Source organism: Azolla caroliniana, unplaced genomic scaffold, assembly GCF_043228905.1.
Source record: "Azolla caroliniana isolate FFs.n. ecotype wild unplaced genomic scaffold, voAzoCaro1.0.p SCAF_12, whole genome shotgun sequence".
NCBI lineage: Eukaryota > Viridiplantae > Streptophyta > Polypodiopsida > Salviniales > Salviniaceae > Azolla > Azolla caroliniana.
Genome location: NW_028230447.1, coordinates 19,036,987 through 19,049,906, shown reverse-complemented (window position 1 = coordinate 19,049,906; position 12,920 = coordinate 19,036,987). Strand labels below are relative to the sequence as shown.

Here is a 12,920-nt window from a genome sequence, read left to right as displayed (position 1 = left end):
CTTGGGGTGCTATATGATCTTAACTCTAATCCAAAGTTACCCTAACACCAATCAAAACCCAAAACATGGTTGGATGAGAACAATCAATAAAGAGATATTGCAAATGCCATACAAAGTCGTAAAGAGATGTAGTATTTGCACTGGCCATATATTCTTTTTCTATTTCTCCGATGAAACAAGGCCTCCAAAGTGACCATAGTTAGAACGAATGTATGCACAACCTCAAAGTGACATATAACCTTAACCATACATTCTTCTTCATCGCCAATGTTCGAGCGCCACAGGACTATAACTCTTTATCTCTAACCCTAACCCTAACCCTAACCCTAATGCCAAGCAAGGAACAACAATTGTGATTAGAACAAGTGCGAGCTTGTCACATAAACCCTAAGCTCAGAAAAGCACTCTTAAGTGTGACATTGAGCAATGGCCCTAACCATGGTTAGAGCAAGTGTCAAAGAACCCTAAGTAACCATGGTTAAGTGAAAACAGAGTCATAGGGTTACTACAGACACCACGGTTATCACCATAGCCATTAGCCATAGCTTGATTTGGCCGACTCTTCCTCCAGTCCTGAAGGTATGTTCTCTGTTACTTCTCTGCACTTCCATGGTCACCCCCACCTTTGTCTCTCTGTGTGGAAACCATTTTCTTCACATTATTATCCTGCCCAAATAAGGCATTTTTTTCTAGGTCCAAACCTCTGAAGCTCATCAGATAGGAAAGAGAGATGGAAAACTCACCTGGTATCTCCCAAGAGGTAGAAGATGATTATGAAGAAGAGGTTCAGCAGGAGCTCTTTGATGATGAAACAGAGGATATCATCGATGAAGATTTGGATGGAGAAGGTGATGTTGATGAGGATTATAAAGGAGAAGGACCAGATGGTCAAGAAGGTCTTGACCTAGACATAGGTGAAGAGGACCAAGATGAGACATATGGTCAAGAAGAACTTGAATGTATTCAAGAACAACATCGTCTTGTTCATGTTGAACCTGAAGATCATAGACAGAGAAAAGTTGTGGTTGAAGTGGTAGAGGATGAGGTTTGTGATGGAGATGGTGACTTGGATGATGATAAAAGACATAAAAATGAAGAAATGGTATCAATTGAAGGATTGGTACAAGAGGAAGTAAGAAATGATGAAAGGAAAGAGGATCCCCTGTCTCAGCCTGAACATGGTTCGGAGGTATTTATCGGAAACATCAGCAAGGACACTGTTGAAGAGGATTTGAGAAGATTATGTGCACCGTGTGGAGATATCTTTGAGGTATGATTATCATATGTTGCTAATTGCATGAACAATTGCATTAGTAATAATTTCATATGTTAATCATATGAATTATGTGCACCTTGTGGATATATATCTTTAAGGTAGCAATGTTCACATTTGGAATTTCGTTACTGATCAATAGGTATGCTTGGAGGTAGTAAGTTCACATCTTGACAGGCTTTGACAATTGAATCAAATACGAATCATGTGTACCTAGTTGAGATATATTTTGAGTTAGTAATTTCAACATTTGATTGTTTGATCAATTGCATTTTAGTAATAATAAGGTTCATGGTAGAGATATCATTGAAGTAGAAATTTCAAACTTTTGAATGTTTGGACATTTGCTTTATGATAACTGGTAAAAATATGAATCATGTGCATCTTTGGGCTTGCAGTTTGGCTTGATCAACTGCATTAGTAATATAGGGGTAAAATGTATGAAGGATGGATAATCAGAATTCTATATATATGGCAAGGTGCGGGTAATGCGGGATAAAGATAAGCAAGAAAACTGCAACAAAGGTTTTGCATTTGTGACTTTTGCCAACAAGAAAATTGCACTAACAGCAATTGAGACTCTTAATGATCGCGAATTCAAGGTGAAGCTGGCTTAGTATTTGCTTCCTTAAGAAACATTTTGATGGTAGTATCAAAAGGCTTGATTGAAGTTTTTTGGTGATACAGGGAAGAAAGTTGCGATTCTCTCCTTCTCAGCTGAAAAACAAATTGTTTGTTGGAAACATTCCGAAAAGTTGGAGTAGTGAAGATCTTGAGAAGGTCTTGTCTGAAAAGGCTCAAGGAATGCTAGCTATAGAATTGCTTAAGGTATAACTTCAGCACAGCCAAGCATTTTGTTTAAAGTTGATTATGGGCGTCTTGGGTTTTTATATTCCGTCTATTAACTCTGGCATGAAAGAGTGTTCTTAGTGAGTGCAAGGTAGAAAGAGAGAAACAATGATGTTATACCATCTGCAAAGGGCCAAGTTTACCCATGAGACCAATTGAACTTTGAATACTTTCTTCCTATTCCTACAGGAGAATAGGAGATATACCATGCAACCTTAACCTATCCTGTGACACTATGTGTTCATGTTTAATCAAGTGAACAAATCGTATGTCTTGTCTCAGAATTCCATGATGTTTGCAGTTCTTCTAATTTAGTGCATCCTTCAAGAAAATTGATAAAGAAACTCATATGCTCCTATAAGTTGGGCCTCCCAATGTTGCATGCCCTTTGTTTTAATATTCAATTCCCAAATACTACACATTTCTTTTTTCTCTGTCCATTCAAGATATTTATCTCTATTTTGAGTGTACGAGATATTGGTGTGCTAAATATGATGGCTCACACTTGGGGCATGGGTATTAGATCATCTATTTCAGTCTTTGGCTTCCATAATTGATAATGCTCGCAATACTCACAATGCATCCATTTTGGTATGCGTACAACAGAACTTTAACTTTGATCTCAACACAACTGATTGCCATTTGGTATAGGGGTCTGTAGTATGCTTAGTCCTCGTTTTACTTCTTTGGTTAAGCAAACAGTGTGTTTTTATTATGTATGTTAGGGCATAACTTGTTTTCAATAAAAGTTGTAGTATTTGTTTTCTTGCATTCACCAATTCACAGCAACTGATCCATTTTGACATTTAAGATTGTTACAAATGGACACATATGCTAGGTTATCAGAATAAATGAATATAAAAGGGTCAAGAGACTAAGGGAAGTGTTTACTCACATATGCAATGATCTCATTGACCCAATCTTGTTATTATTGTATACCACAAACACTTTACCAGGAGAGCTACATGTATTCTTGACTTTTGAAATCCATTTATGCATTTACCAAGAACATATGCTGTAAAACTTTCAAAAGATTCTTCTCCGCAGTTGTGAACAAAACATCAAATTTAGACTGGAAGATATTATTCCCTTCACCTGCTCATTTTTTGGAATTATAACTTTTGCATACTCTGAATGTGAGAATGTTAACTAGACTTCGAATGTGAGTGTGCTGATATTGTGAGATTCCAAGCTAAATGCCATTGTGCATTTTGCTTTGGTTCTGTTAAGTAACAAGGTTACAGCTTCATTTTTTTTCTCACAGCAACTTTCCTGGATTTTACACTGGGACATGCTGCTCCAAATGTTGTGGTATGAGTCCATTCAGCCTTATTATGGTTGTTTCAATCCTGGGAATTTGTTTGAGCCTTTTTCTTTTGCACTTCTGTATTGGAAATCTGTCCAGCCTAGTGTTCTTTTACCGTTATTGCCCCATATTGATCTCTAGTTACTATGCAATTAGCTCCAATGAAGAGTCGTTATTGTTCTGCACATAAGAATGTCACATTCTTCGTAACATGATTTGACCATATAGCCTTTTTCATAAGCTATCACCTTTCCACTTCTGCCCATATAAGCAAAGTTAATGTCACAAATGCTGCAGGATGACCTGAGGTGTTAAGTTGGAGATCCATAACAAACAAAAAGATGTAGTGATCAACAATCTAACTGCAAGGTTCAGATCTTGCTACTTAAGACCTTTGCTGCGAAAATTAAATGAATCAATTAAGTGGTGTTTTATTTACCCATTCTCAATGTCAATGAAAATGTATCCTTCATTCTTGTGAATCTTATGGATTCCTCGAAGATGAAAACCAATGGTGATTTATGAGGTCATGGCATCAGTCATTGCTTGAGGCTTGTGGGTGCATTCACTATATTTCTTTATCCATATTTGTCTGACCTCAATATCAATAAATGCGCCTATTTCATGCAAATAGATATGATATTTAAATTTTTGGCATCAATTCTTTCATCAACATCATGACATGATGGATCACATCGCTCTCTTTGAGTCATCCTTTGCTATATTTTATAATGGAATAAGTGTTATTGCGCGTATCACATTATTTGTGGATGCACTATTTGAAAGTTTGAATTGAGCAGTATGCAGACTTTGAAAGCCACTTGGTATCCATACTGGGCAATATATCTTCACGTAATGTTTTATCAAGATATTTTTGCACTACTTGATTCCATAACATTAGTATGGATGTCAATGGTGGTTGATTTGATGACATGGCATCTGTTTACAAAATTCACGAATTTAGATGTAACAAGGAAGTATACATCAGAGCTAAATTATTGCAATTTTTCTTTTATTGCCTTGCAGGATCCTCATAATTCTGATAGAAATCGTGGGTTTGCTTTTGTTGAGTATTACAATCATGCATGTGCAGAGAATGCGAAACGACTTTTGTCATTGCCAGGGTTCAAACTAGGAACAAATATCCCTACAATTAACTGGGCTGAATGCCCCACCGGGTTAGATAATCCCGGATCGTCTCAGGTATTTAATATTTTAATTTGCTCATTGGAATCTACAGTCTTATTATACAAATATTGTCTTAATCAATTGAATTGAGTAAGATTGTTTATATGAATTCCTTAAAGTGATAGCATGTCCTCTAGTTGCTGGCTGTCATCTGACTAAAGCATCCTTCCATGAAGCTCCTGATATAGCTATGTTTCCTACTAAAACATCTGCTATAATTGTCAATACATTAAAAACCTTAGATGGGTTCTGTCTAATCAGATATATATCATCAATCATGCCAAATGACACATTAGCATAAACTATAAGTTGTGATAATTTGCATTTCATCTAGGGTAGAGATAATAAAAAGAGGGTGAGGAATGACTTGGACAAAGATGGTGTATAAAAACCTCAGTGAATAGCTTAATAAACCATTTCTTTTAGTTGTCAGTTTTGTTATCTAGAGATGGCCAAAAATGCTGCATTCAGCAGTAAAGGCCTATGTTGCTGCAGAGCTAAAAGACACATCACACTTCGATTTAGAAGTTTATTGAGGATTGAAAACACATGCATGGAGGCAAAGGGACAAATGGGCAAAATTAGCTGACAAATCACGACTATGTAGCAGAGAGGATATTGTGTGCATGTAAGAACAGGAGCAGAAAGAGGTCATGAGAGTGGATGATGATGTTTGAGAATGTTTGCAAGAGGAGTTGCCCAAACAATTACTACTATATTTGTTCATGAGACAAATGGAAGAAATTATGTTAACTATTTTGTTGAGTAGGTGGAAATCAGGAAGAACATCATTTACTTGATTGGTACCATATAGGCCGTTTTGTTCTAAATTGTGCCATTAGGTGATTCTTTTGGCAAACTTGTAGAAGCTTACAAGCTAAAATTCAAGTAACTGTGGGGTGTTAAATAGCAAATTTGATATCGGGGAGAAAAAAGCAATGTGTGAGAGGACAATGTGCAGAACTCAGAAAGAGAAACATCGACAAAAGGTGTAGAGGACACAGGCCTAGGAAACACTAGAAAAGAAATCGGTCAAAGGCCTTTATTACTCTCCATAATAATATCGCCATCTTGTTAAATTGGCGATAATTTTTTAATTGTAGTGAGCCTTCAGCGATACAGGCATCATTCTTTGCCTAACGTAGCAATGTTGAATCTTGCTTTTTTTATTAGATCTCCTACCTAGTTCGACCATTTTCAGTTTGTTGCTGATTATGAATTCATTTACAACTTTTGCCATTTTTGGCTTTAGATGCTGGGTACCAGAAAATATAAAATGCTAGTCCTGGTAAAGCATGTCTTACAATGGTTTTCTTGTCTTTTGGAATAGGTGAAGGTTGTATATGTTCGTAATTTACCTGAAAATGCGACTCAAGAAGATTTATGGAAGCTCTTTGAGAAACATGGGGAAATCACCAAAGTTATGGTGCCTCCATCAAAACCAGGACAACAGAAACGTGACTTTGGATTTGTACATTTTGCAGAAAGAAGTAGCGCATTAAAAGCTATTGAAAAAACAGAAAAATATGTACTTGAAGGTATGTTCTTGTAGAATTTGCCTCTGCCCATCATTGTAAAGAAAAACTGACCCATGTACATGCTTTTCAGGTCGCTTGTTAGAGACAAGCATAGCTAAACCACAGACAGAGAAGAGGGCTGGTGGTGCAACAGCAATGAATGTATCTTTTGGTGCAGGAATTTTACCCCAGCAGCAGACAAGGGCAGCTTTCAGTTTGTCTCGGCCCGATCCATATGGTGCCATGACATCAGGTTTTGGCTCAAGCAGAGGTTATGGGCAGGTAAATGTCTCATAAAGTTAGGACAGCTTTATTGTAAACAAGTCCCAAATCTTACGCATTTGTTATAATGTGTACAGGTACAGCCAGTGATCTATGGTCGGGGTCCTACCCCAGCTGGAATGTCCATGGTTCCCATGGTGCTTCCAGATGGTCGAATTGGTTATGTCTTGTAAGTTTTAAGTCATCTGTAATAGATATAATATTTGGTTACCTCATCTTCATTTCGATGAATATGCAGTTTGATGCAATTGCAGGCAACATGCTAATAGAGACAGCCCACCAGCTTCTCACCGAGATGATAAAGCTAGTGAACACAGCCAGCATTCGCAACGACATAGTGGTAGTAGCAAGGGCAGCTCTTCAAGACGTTATCGACCTTACTAATTGGTAAAGGTTGGATTTGTGCTGCTACAGGATTTGAAGTTTTTATCCAAGGGATTTTAATCATATACCGGGCTTCTATCAGGACGCACCTTGTAACTAATGTACCTGAGGTTCAACGCGATATATGATGACATATGAATCTCAGAGTACCCATTTCTTGTAATGTCCATATTTATTTGAACATGTGGCTTTATATTTATGGGATGATCTTCTAAATGCTAAGCAAGTGGGATTCTAAATCAATCAAGAGTTTGCTTGCTCACAAAGCATGATATCAAAGAACAGGAGAGGACATTAAGGTTGCTGGTGATGCAGTGATCAAAATGTTGTGAAAATTCTCCAAAGATGTAAAAGAGGCTGATTACAGAAGTTATGTTTTCATTCTGGCAGATGGGTCTGATTTTCAGATTCTCTGCCAATTTGCATGTTGTATTTCCACATGAAGTTTCAGATAAATAGTCTTTGTATGTGAAGACTGTAGAAAGAGAATCATTAACATGCTACATAATAATAAATAAGATGATTTACTGAGTATAAGTTGAAATTAAAGTTCAAAGCCTTTTGGCTTGTAGGCTAGTAGGGCTAATATCTCTGTTCATCAATAGAGAATCAAAAATTGTATTGCTGTTTGGAAAGCATGGCTAGGTCTTTGTCTTGAAATAGTCATAAATTAGGCCTTAGTTGATCAAACCTTAGTCTTGAATAGCCACAATTTCCATTGTTGATGCTAATTTGGATTAGAGGCATCCTCTATATATTCTATACCTGAAACCCTTGTCCTATGTTTATGTATGAATAATCCACATTAACAAGCAATTTATGCAAAGAATCATCTAGTAGTAAACTTACATCAAATTATTTGGATAAACCTTTCATAATTAGTAAATCCATTGAGATTAATCATAAAGTTTTCACAACACCTTCCCATTCTGATGAAGAATATTGTAATTGTATTTTGGCATGTGCATACGATTTCCAAAGGTTTATCAAATATAAATCTTGGCATACACCTAAAAGATGTATGTTTTCTTGTTACAAAGAGCTTGGGCAATAATTGATACACAGATATGATATCAATTATTATATGATACAAAGACTTTTGGTAACTTCATCATTACTTAGTGCCAAAACAGATATGATATAAATTATTATATGATACAAAGACTTTTGGTAACTTCATCATTACTTAGTGCGGACAATCTCACATTTTCAACCTAGATAATGTACATAGTCATATTCATATTGAGCTTTGGAGAGTAGTTGTGTGATTGGAATTAAGAATCTTTGTGTTGATATGCATGTTTATTCTGTTAATTCGGGAAGCCTCGAACAAAAAGGACTTTAATAAATGATGATCAAGCCTGTGTACAAAATCTGAGTATCTATATATTGACATGATACAATTGACATTTCTTTGAATTATTTGTCTTGGTAACTAAATTCACATATGTAAATGACAAGGTTGTGATTTTAAATCAACCTGTGTACAAAATCTGAGTATCTATATATTGACATGATACAGTTGACATTTCTTTGAATTATTTGTCTCGGTAACTAAATCCACATATGTAAATGACAAGGTTGTGATTTAAATCAACCGTATCAACTAGATCCAGTAAGTACATATTTGCAATGCTTTCTGGATTTATTCACCAATTTTTGTCCAGCACATGCAATGTTTTTTGCTTTCACCTTCCAAGGAGACGACGACCTCTGTGATTGGCATCTTTAAGTCTGTTATCTAGAATCGTGGTATCCTTCTCAAGTTGATCCATTGACTTGACTTGGCTGTAACCCAAAACCACAAATAAGCATATTAGAATCTAGACACGTTTGAGAAAAATAAGTCAACACTCAAGAGTATATTCGAATGAGAGTTTCAAGACCTTGATATTTCCAAGCCCATATCTATGCTCATGACTTCTAGATTATCGAGCACATCACTTAAACGTGTCAATGCATCATCTTGCTTTGCTCTCTCCACCTATATATGAAACATGAGTTTTAAGATTAGTTTTTTTCTTTAAAATTTAAGACTGATGAATCAAAGAACTTTGACATGAGGTGATAATGTTGACCTCAAGTTTCTCGTGTGTTGTTTTCCTATCACTTGAGTTGAGCGACCCGACATTTGTTCGCTCTTTTGGATTAATTCTATCGATCCCAAGTGCAACACGCTGGTTGAGGTGATGGGCCCTTCTTTTTGCAGAATCATCTATTTCCAACCGCAAACGAAAATAGTGAACAAAGTGAATGCAAACCTTTTTCTCCTAAAAGAATTTCTGAATAGAAATGAGGAGCTTACTTTCAGAAATAACAGGGCCTGCTAATGGTTGGCTCTTCTTTGGTTTCCATGTCCGTGAAAAAATTCCTCCGAGGGTTCCAAGAACCTTCTCACTCTGGCAGAGCATGTGAAATTAATTACATAAGCCATATGACCATTCTCGTACAGTATTTGATACTCTTAAGGTCTTTCTCTTTTGCATGGATGAATCATGAGATATATAAATATATGAAATCAGGACATAATTCATCGAACCTTCTTATATGGATGGATATCCAAATCGTAAATGTTTTGTATTTTCAGAGATGTTATATATTCAGCTGTTTGAGCTTTTTCTTTTGTATGGAGAAGATAGTTTTACATGAAAATCAGGATATAACTTACAGGTCTCATAAAGCTACAAACTGTCGTGCAAAATGATTGAAAGCCACCACAGTTTTTATCTTTTAATCTCATAAGCAGAAGCAATAATTCTACACAACATATTTGTTCACATCGTTATATTTCTTTGAGGATGTAAGGGCATACTTTACAAGATTTTACGCAATAAATAATGCACATATGAAACATGAAAATTAAATACTAACATGGTTCAGAAAATAGACTTCCACAACCTTCACAGGATGTAAGATGATTGACTTACTCTGTCAAGATTTTGATCCATCTCCACTGCCAGTTCATGAGTTCTTTTGAGTTGCTGCCCTTGTTCATGTAAAGCGAGCAGTGTTTTGGTAGCATCTCCTTTCATCTCTTCAGCCACTTTGAGGCAATTCTGTAAGGTACTAGTAGTATCTTCAGACTTCTGGACAGCATACCCTTCTAGCTCTTCTAAAGACCTATATTCTAAATCTTGCTTCCGGAATTGGCCTTCGTCATATCGCTGCCGAGAAGTGTTCTCTCGAGAACCATTGGACGGACTACTTTCCACCAGCGCAAATAGCGCATCCCTACCATATCTGTTCTTTTCATAGTCATTGTCATCATCATAAACGTGGTTGTTTCCATGACCTTTTTGGTGCCTTTCTTCATGACTCTTTTGCTTGTTTTGAGGATCCTTAAGGTGGTTTTGATGATCCTTTTGATTCTCTCGAGGTTCAAATGCTTTGGATGCACTTCCTTTCATCTTTTGAGCTTGTTCTATGCTCCCCTCTACAAGTTTAGATGCATGCTTCATACCCGTTTCTTTGATCATTTGAACTCTCTTTGCGATCGATGATTGCCCGGCTGAAGAAGCCTTTTGTTTGATCGGAAATATTGAACTCCGAGCTCCTTTAGATACGGATTTCTCTGCAGACAACGTGTCTTTCGGATCAAAACCATGGCTTTCTTCATCAAAAGGGTTGTTTTTTGCATGAGAAAAGCTCTCAAGATGCTCTGCTCCGCTCATATTACCTGAGATATGGGAAAGCTTGGCGTCATCCGCTTCTTCATTATCAAAGGGATTGCTGGAATTGGGCAAATGAGAGGGTGCAGAGACTCTCGAGGATCTGGGAGGTTCCTCATCATCAGAATCAAATGGATTTTGAAGAGGCATGGCAAGATCAAGAAAGATGGGTATGGATTGGGGGGGAGGTGCTATGAGCAATTTCTTATAGGAAATTAAACTGAAGAAACAGAGCAATACCCTGTCCTGTGTATGGATTGGGGGGGGGAGGTGCTATGAGCAATTTCTGATAGGAAATTAAACTGAAGAAACAGAGTGAGGAACCTTCCTCTCCTCTGTGTCCTTGTCTCCTTTTTGTTAAAGTCTCCTCTTAATCAGATTCTCTGATTTGTGGAGCACACACAGTATCAGAAAGAAAAGTCACCAAGAAAAGGAAGAAGAAGAAGAAAAAGAGGGGGGTGGGGGGGGAGTCGACTACGGCTCGGTTCAAGCCTAAACCGAACCCTTAAACCGTTTTGGCCAAACCGAAATCGTTTGGTTCTAAGGTTGAAAACATCCAAACCGGTTTAGGCTTGACCGGTTTGGTTTTCACTTGGACAAGGCCAAACCAGTTCAGCCGAAACCGAACCGTTGCCGATTCCTAGTGTGCGGGTCTCATGCTTTCGGTTTTTAGTGCGTTCGAAGGATGAGACAATACTTAAAGATGTAATCTCTTGTTTGGTCTTCTTATTATCTTATAGGCCATTTCCCCCCCTCTTTAAAAGACATCACATATATATCTCTTTCTAGCAATGGGCACGGTTTCGGCTCAAACCGAACTGAATTGTTAAGCCATGGTTTAATGGTTTGTTGGTTCTATAAAAATTTAATGGTTTGGTTTAGATTTTCAATAAACGGTTTGGTTTGGTTCTAAAACTCGAGTTTATAGGTTTTTGGTTAAATTTTTTTTACCTTAATAATTTATTAATTTAATGGTTTTTTATTGATTTAATTAATTTAACTTAAACATTTATTTAATTTAATGGTTCAATTAAAGTTTCTTTTAGTGATTTAATAAATTTAACTTAAATGCTTATTTAATTTAATGTATTTTTGTTTATTTAGATGTTTAATTAGTTTCATTTAAATGGTTCGGTTTGGTTTCAACTTTTCCCTAAATGGTTTGGTTAAAAACACTTATTAAAAGGTTCGGTTTGATTTCAACTTTTCTCTAAACGGTTTGGTTTGGTTTGGTTTGATATAAACGGTTCGGTTTCGGTTTCTTTGCCTTGAAACTGAACCGTGCCCATTAGAATTGACGTATAAATTGAGACTAAAATCATGATTGGCATCCCCCCCCCCCCCCAATCTATTCATTCCTTGCAATGGAGCAGGTATGTTATTCGGCTACCTTGAGATGAGACGGGGGGGGCCTAGGGCCGTGATGGGTTTCCCTCTCTCTCTCTCTAATCTTCAACCGCGCCTTCGTCGATGGTTGTCCTCCACAATGGACCATGAATACAGTGGCCCCGATACATAAAGAAGGGGACCCAATGGACCCAAATACATATAGGAAGGACCATTATGATAGGTCATATGCTCGCTAAATTATATGGTGCAGTAATGGAAGTAGAGCTCATCGATTATATGGAAACCTTAAGTCTTCGAGCACTTGAGCAAGCTGGCTTTAGATGAGCCTTCTCCACTATTGACCATATCTTCACACTTAGATGCTTAATTGACTAGATGAAGGCTCGCAAGAAGAAACTATATTATTGCTTTGTGGACTTCCACAAAGCCTTTGACACAATTCCTAAAGAGTGGTTGTTTGATAGGATTAAAAGCTTGGAGATACCAAATGACATGATCTGGGCCATTTGTGCTCTATATGAGCAAGTCCAGGTGCGTAAGATGCCCATGTGGCCTATCTGATTACTTTACCAACACCATTGGTGTAAAACAGGGTTGCCCCCTATCACCGACTCTTTTTGGGATCTACATTGATGAGATCACTGATTTTATTACTCTTAAGGGAGGCAACAAAGTAGCTATTTCAAGGTACGCAAGTTAGTCTCTTACTCTACGCAGATGACATAGTTTTGCTCTCAGAGTCTAAACATGACCTACAAAAGCACCTTAATGCCCTAGATGACTTTTGCATACAACGAGGACTGGTAGTGAATCTAGCAAAAACCAAAGTCCTTATCTTTCATACATTGTCTCGAGTTAGGAGTAAATGTCACCTAATCCTCTCTCATAAACCAATTGAGGTAGTTGGATCATATGTATATTTATGAGTCACTTTTAGTGCTCATTCACATAAATTATCGATGACCTAGGCAGCCAAAGATAGGCTAACGAGAGGGTATACATCCCTCTGAGGCTCTCACTTTAGGGAGACAATGCCACCAGGCATACTTTCAAGAGCCACGAACTAAGGGATGACTCTTCGACTCATTAGTGACCCCTTCCCT

At 37.3% G+C, this 12,920-nt stretch overlaps 2 protein-coding genes across 4 annotated transcripts; one reads left to right on the top strand and one right to left on the bottom strand.

Moving 5' to 3' along the window:
• Positions 1-466: 466 nt before the first annotated feature.
• On the top strand, positions 467-7,237 carry LOC147857372 (heterogeneous nuclear ribonucleoprotein Q-like). 3 transcript variants are annotated; one of them, XM_087328451.1, is made up of 9 exons: positions 467-579; positions 680-1,270; positions 1,753-1,875; positions 1,961-2,101; positions 4,455-4,631; positions 5,947-6,154; positions 6,225-6,415; positions 6,493-6,584; positions 6,670-7,237. In XM_087328451.1, the coding sequence occupies exons 2-9, from the start codon at positions 731-733 to the stop codon at positions 6,797-6,799; spliced, it is 1,602 nt and encodes a 533-aa protein (XP_087184577.1). In that variant the 5' UTR covers positions 467-579; positions 680-730; the 3' UTR covers positions 6,800-7,237. The 3 variants fall into 3 exon arrangements, with proteins under 3 accessions (XP_087184577.1, XP_087184576.1, XP_087184578.1); XM_087328450.1 differs by having other exon boundaries at positions 478-579; positions 694-1,270; XM_087328452.1 differs by having other exon boundaries at positions 478-579; positions 694-1,270; positions 6,493-6,602; positions 6,685-6,805.
• Positions 7,238-8,067: 830 nt separating this feature from the next.
• Positions 8,068-10,669, bottom strand: LOC147857371 (uncharacterized). Its single transcript, XM_087328912.1, has 5 exons — positions 9,727-10,669; positions 9,105-9,198; positions 8,878-9,014; positions 8,686-8,783; positions 8,068-8,587 (listed from the first exon to the last, which is right to left on the bottom strand). The coding sequence occupies exons 1-5, from the start codon at positions 10,615-10,617 to the stop codon at positions 8,488-8,490; spliced, it is 1,320 nt and encodes a 439-aa protein (XP_087185038.1). The 5' UTR covers positions 10,618-10,669; the 3' UTR covers positions 8,068-8,487.
• Between the last annotated feature and the right edge of the window lie 2,251 nt (positions 10,670-12,920).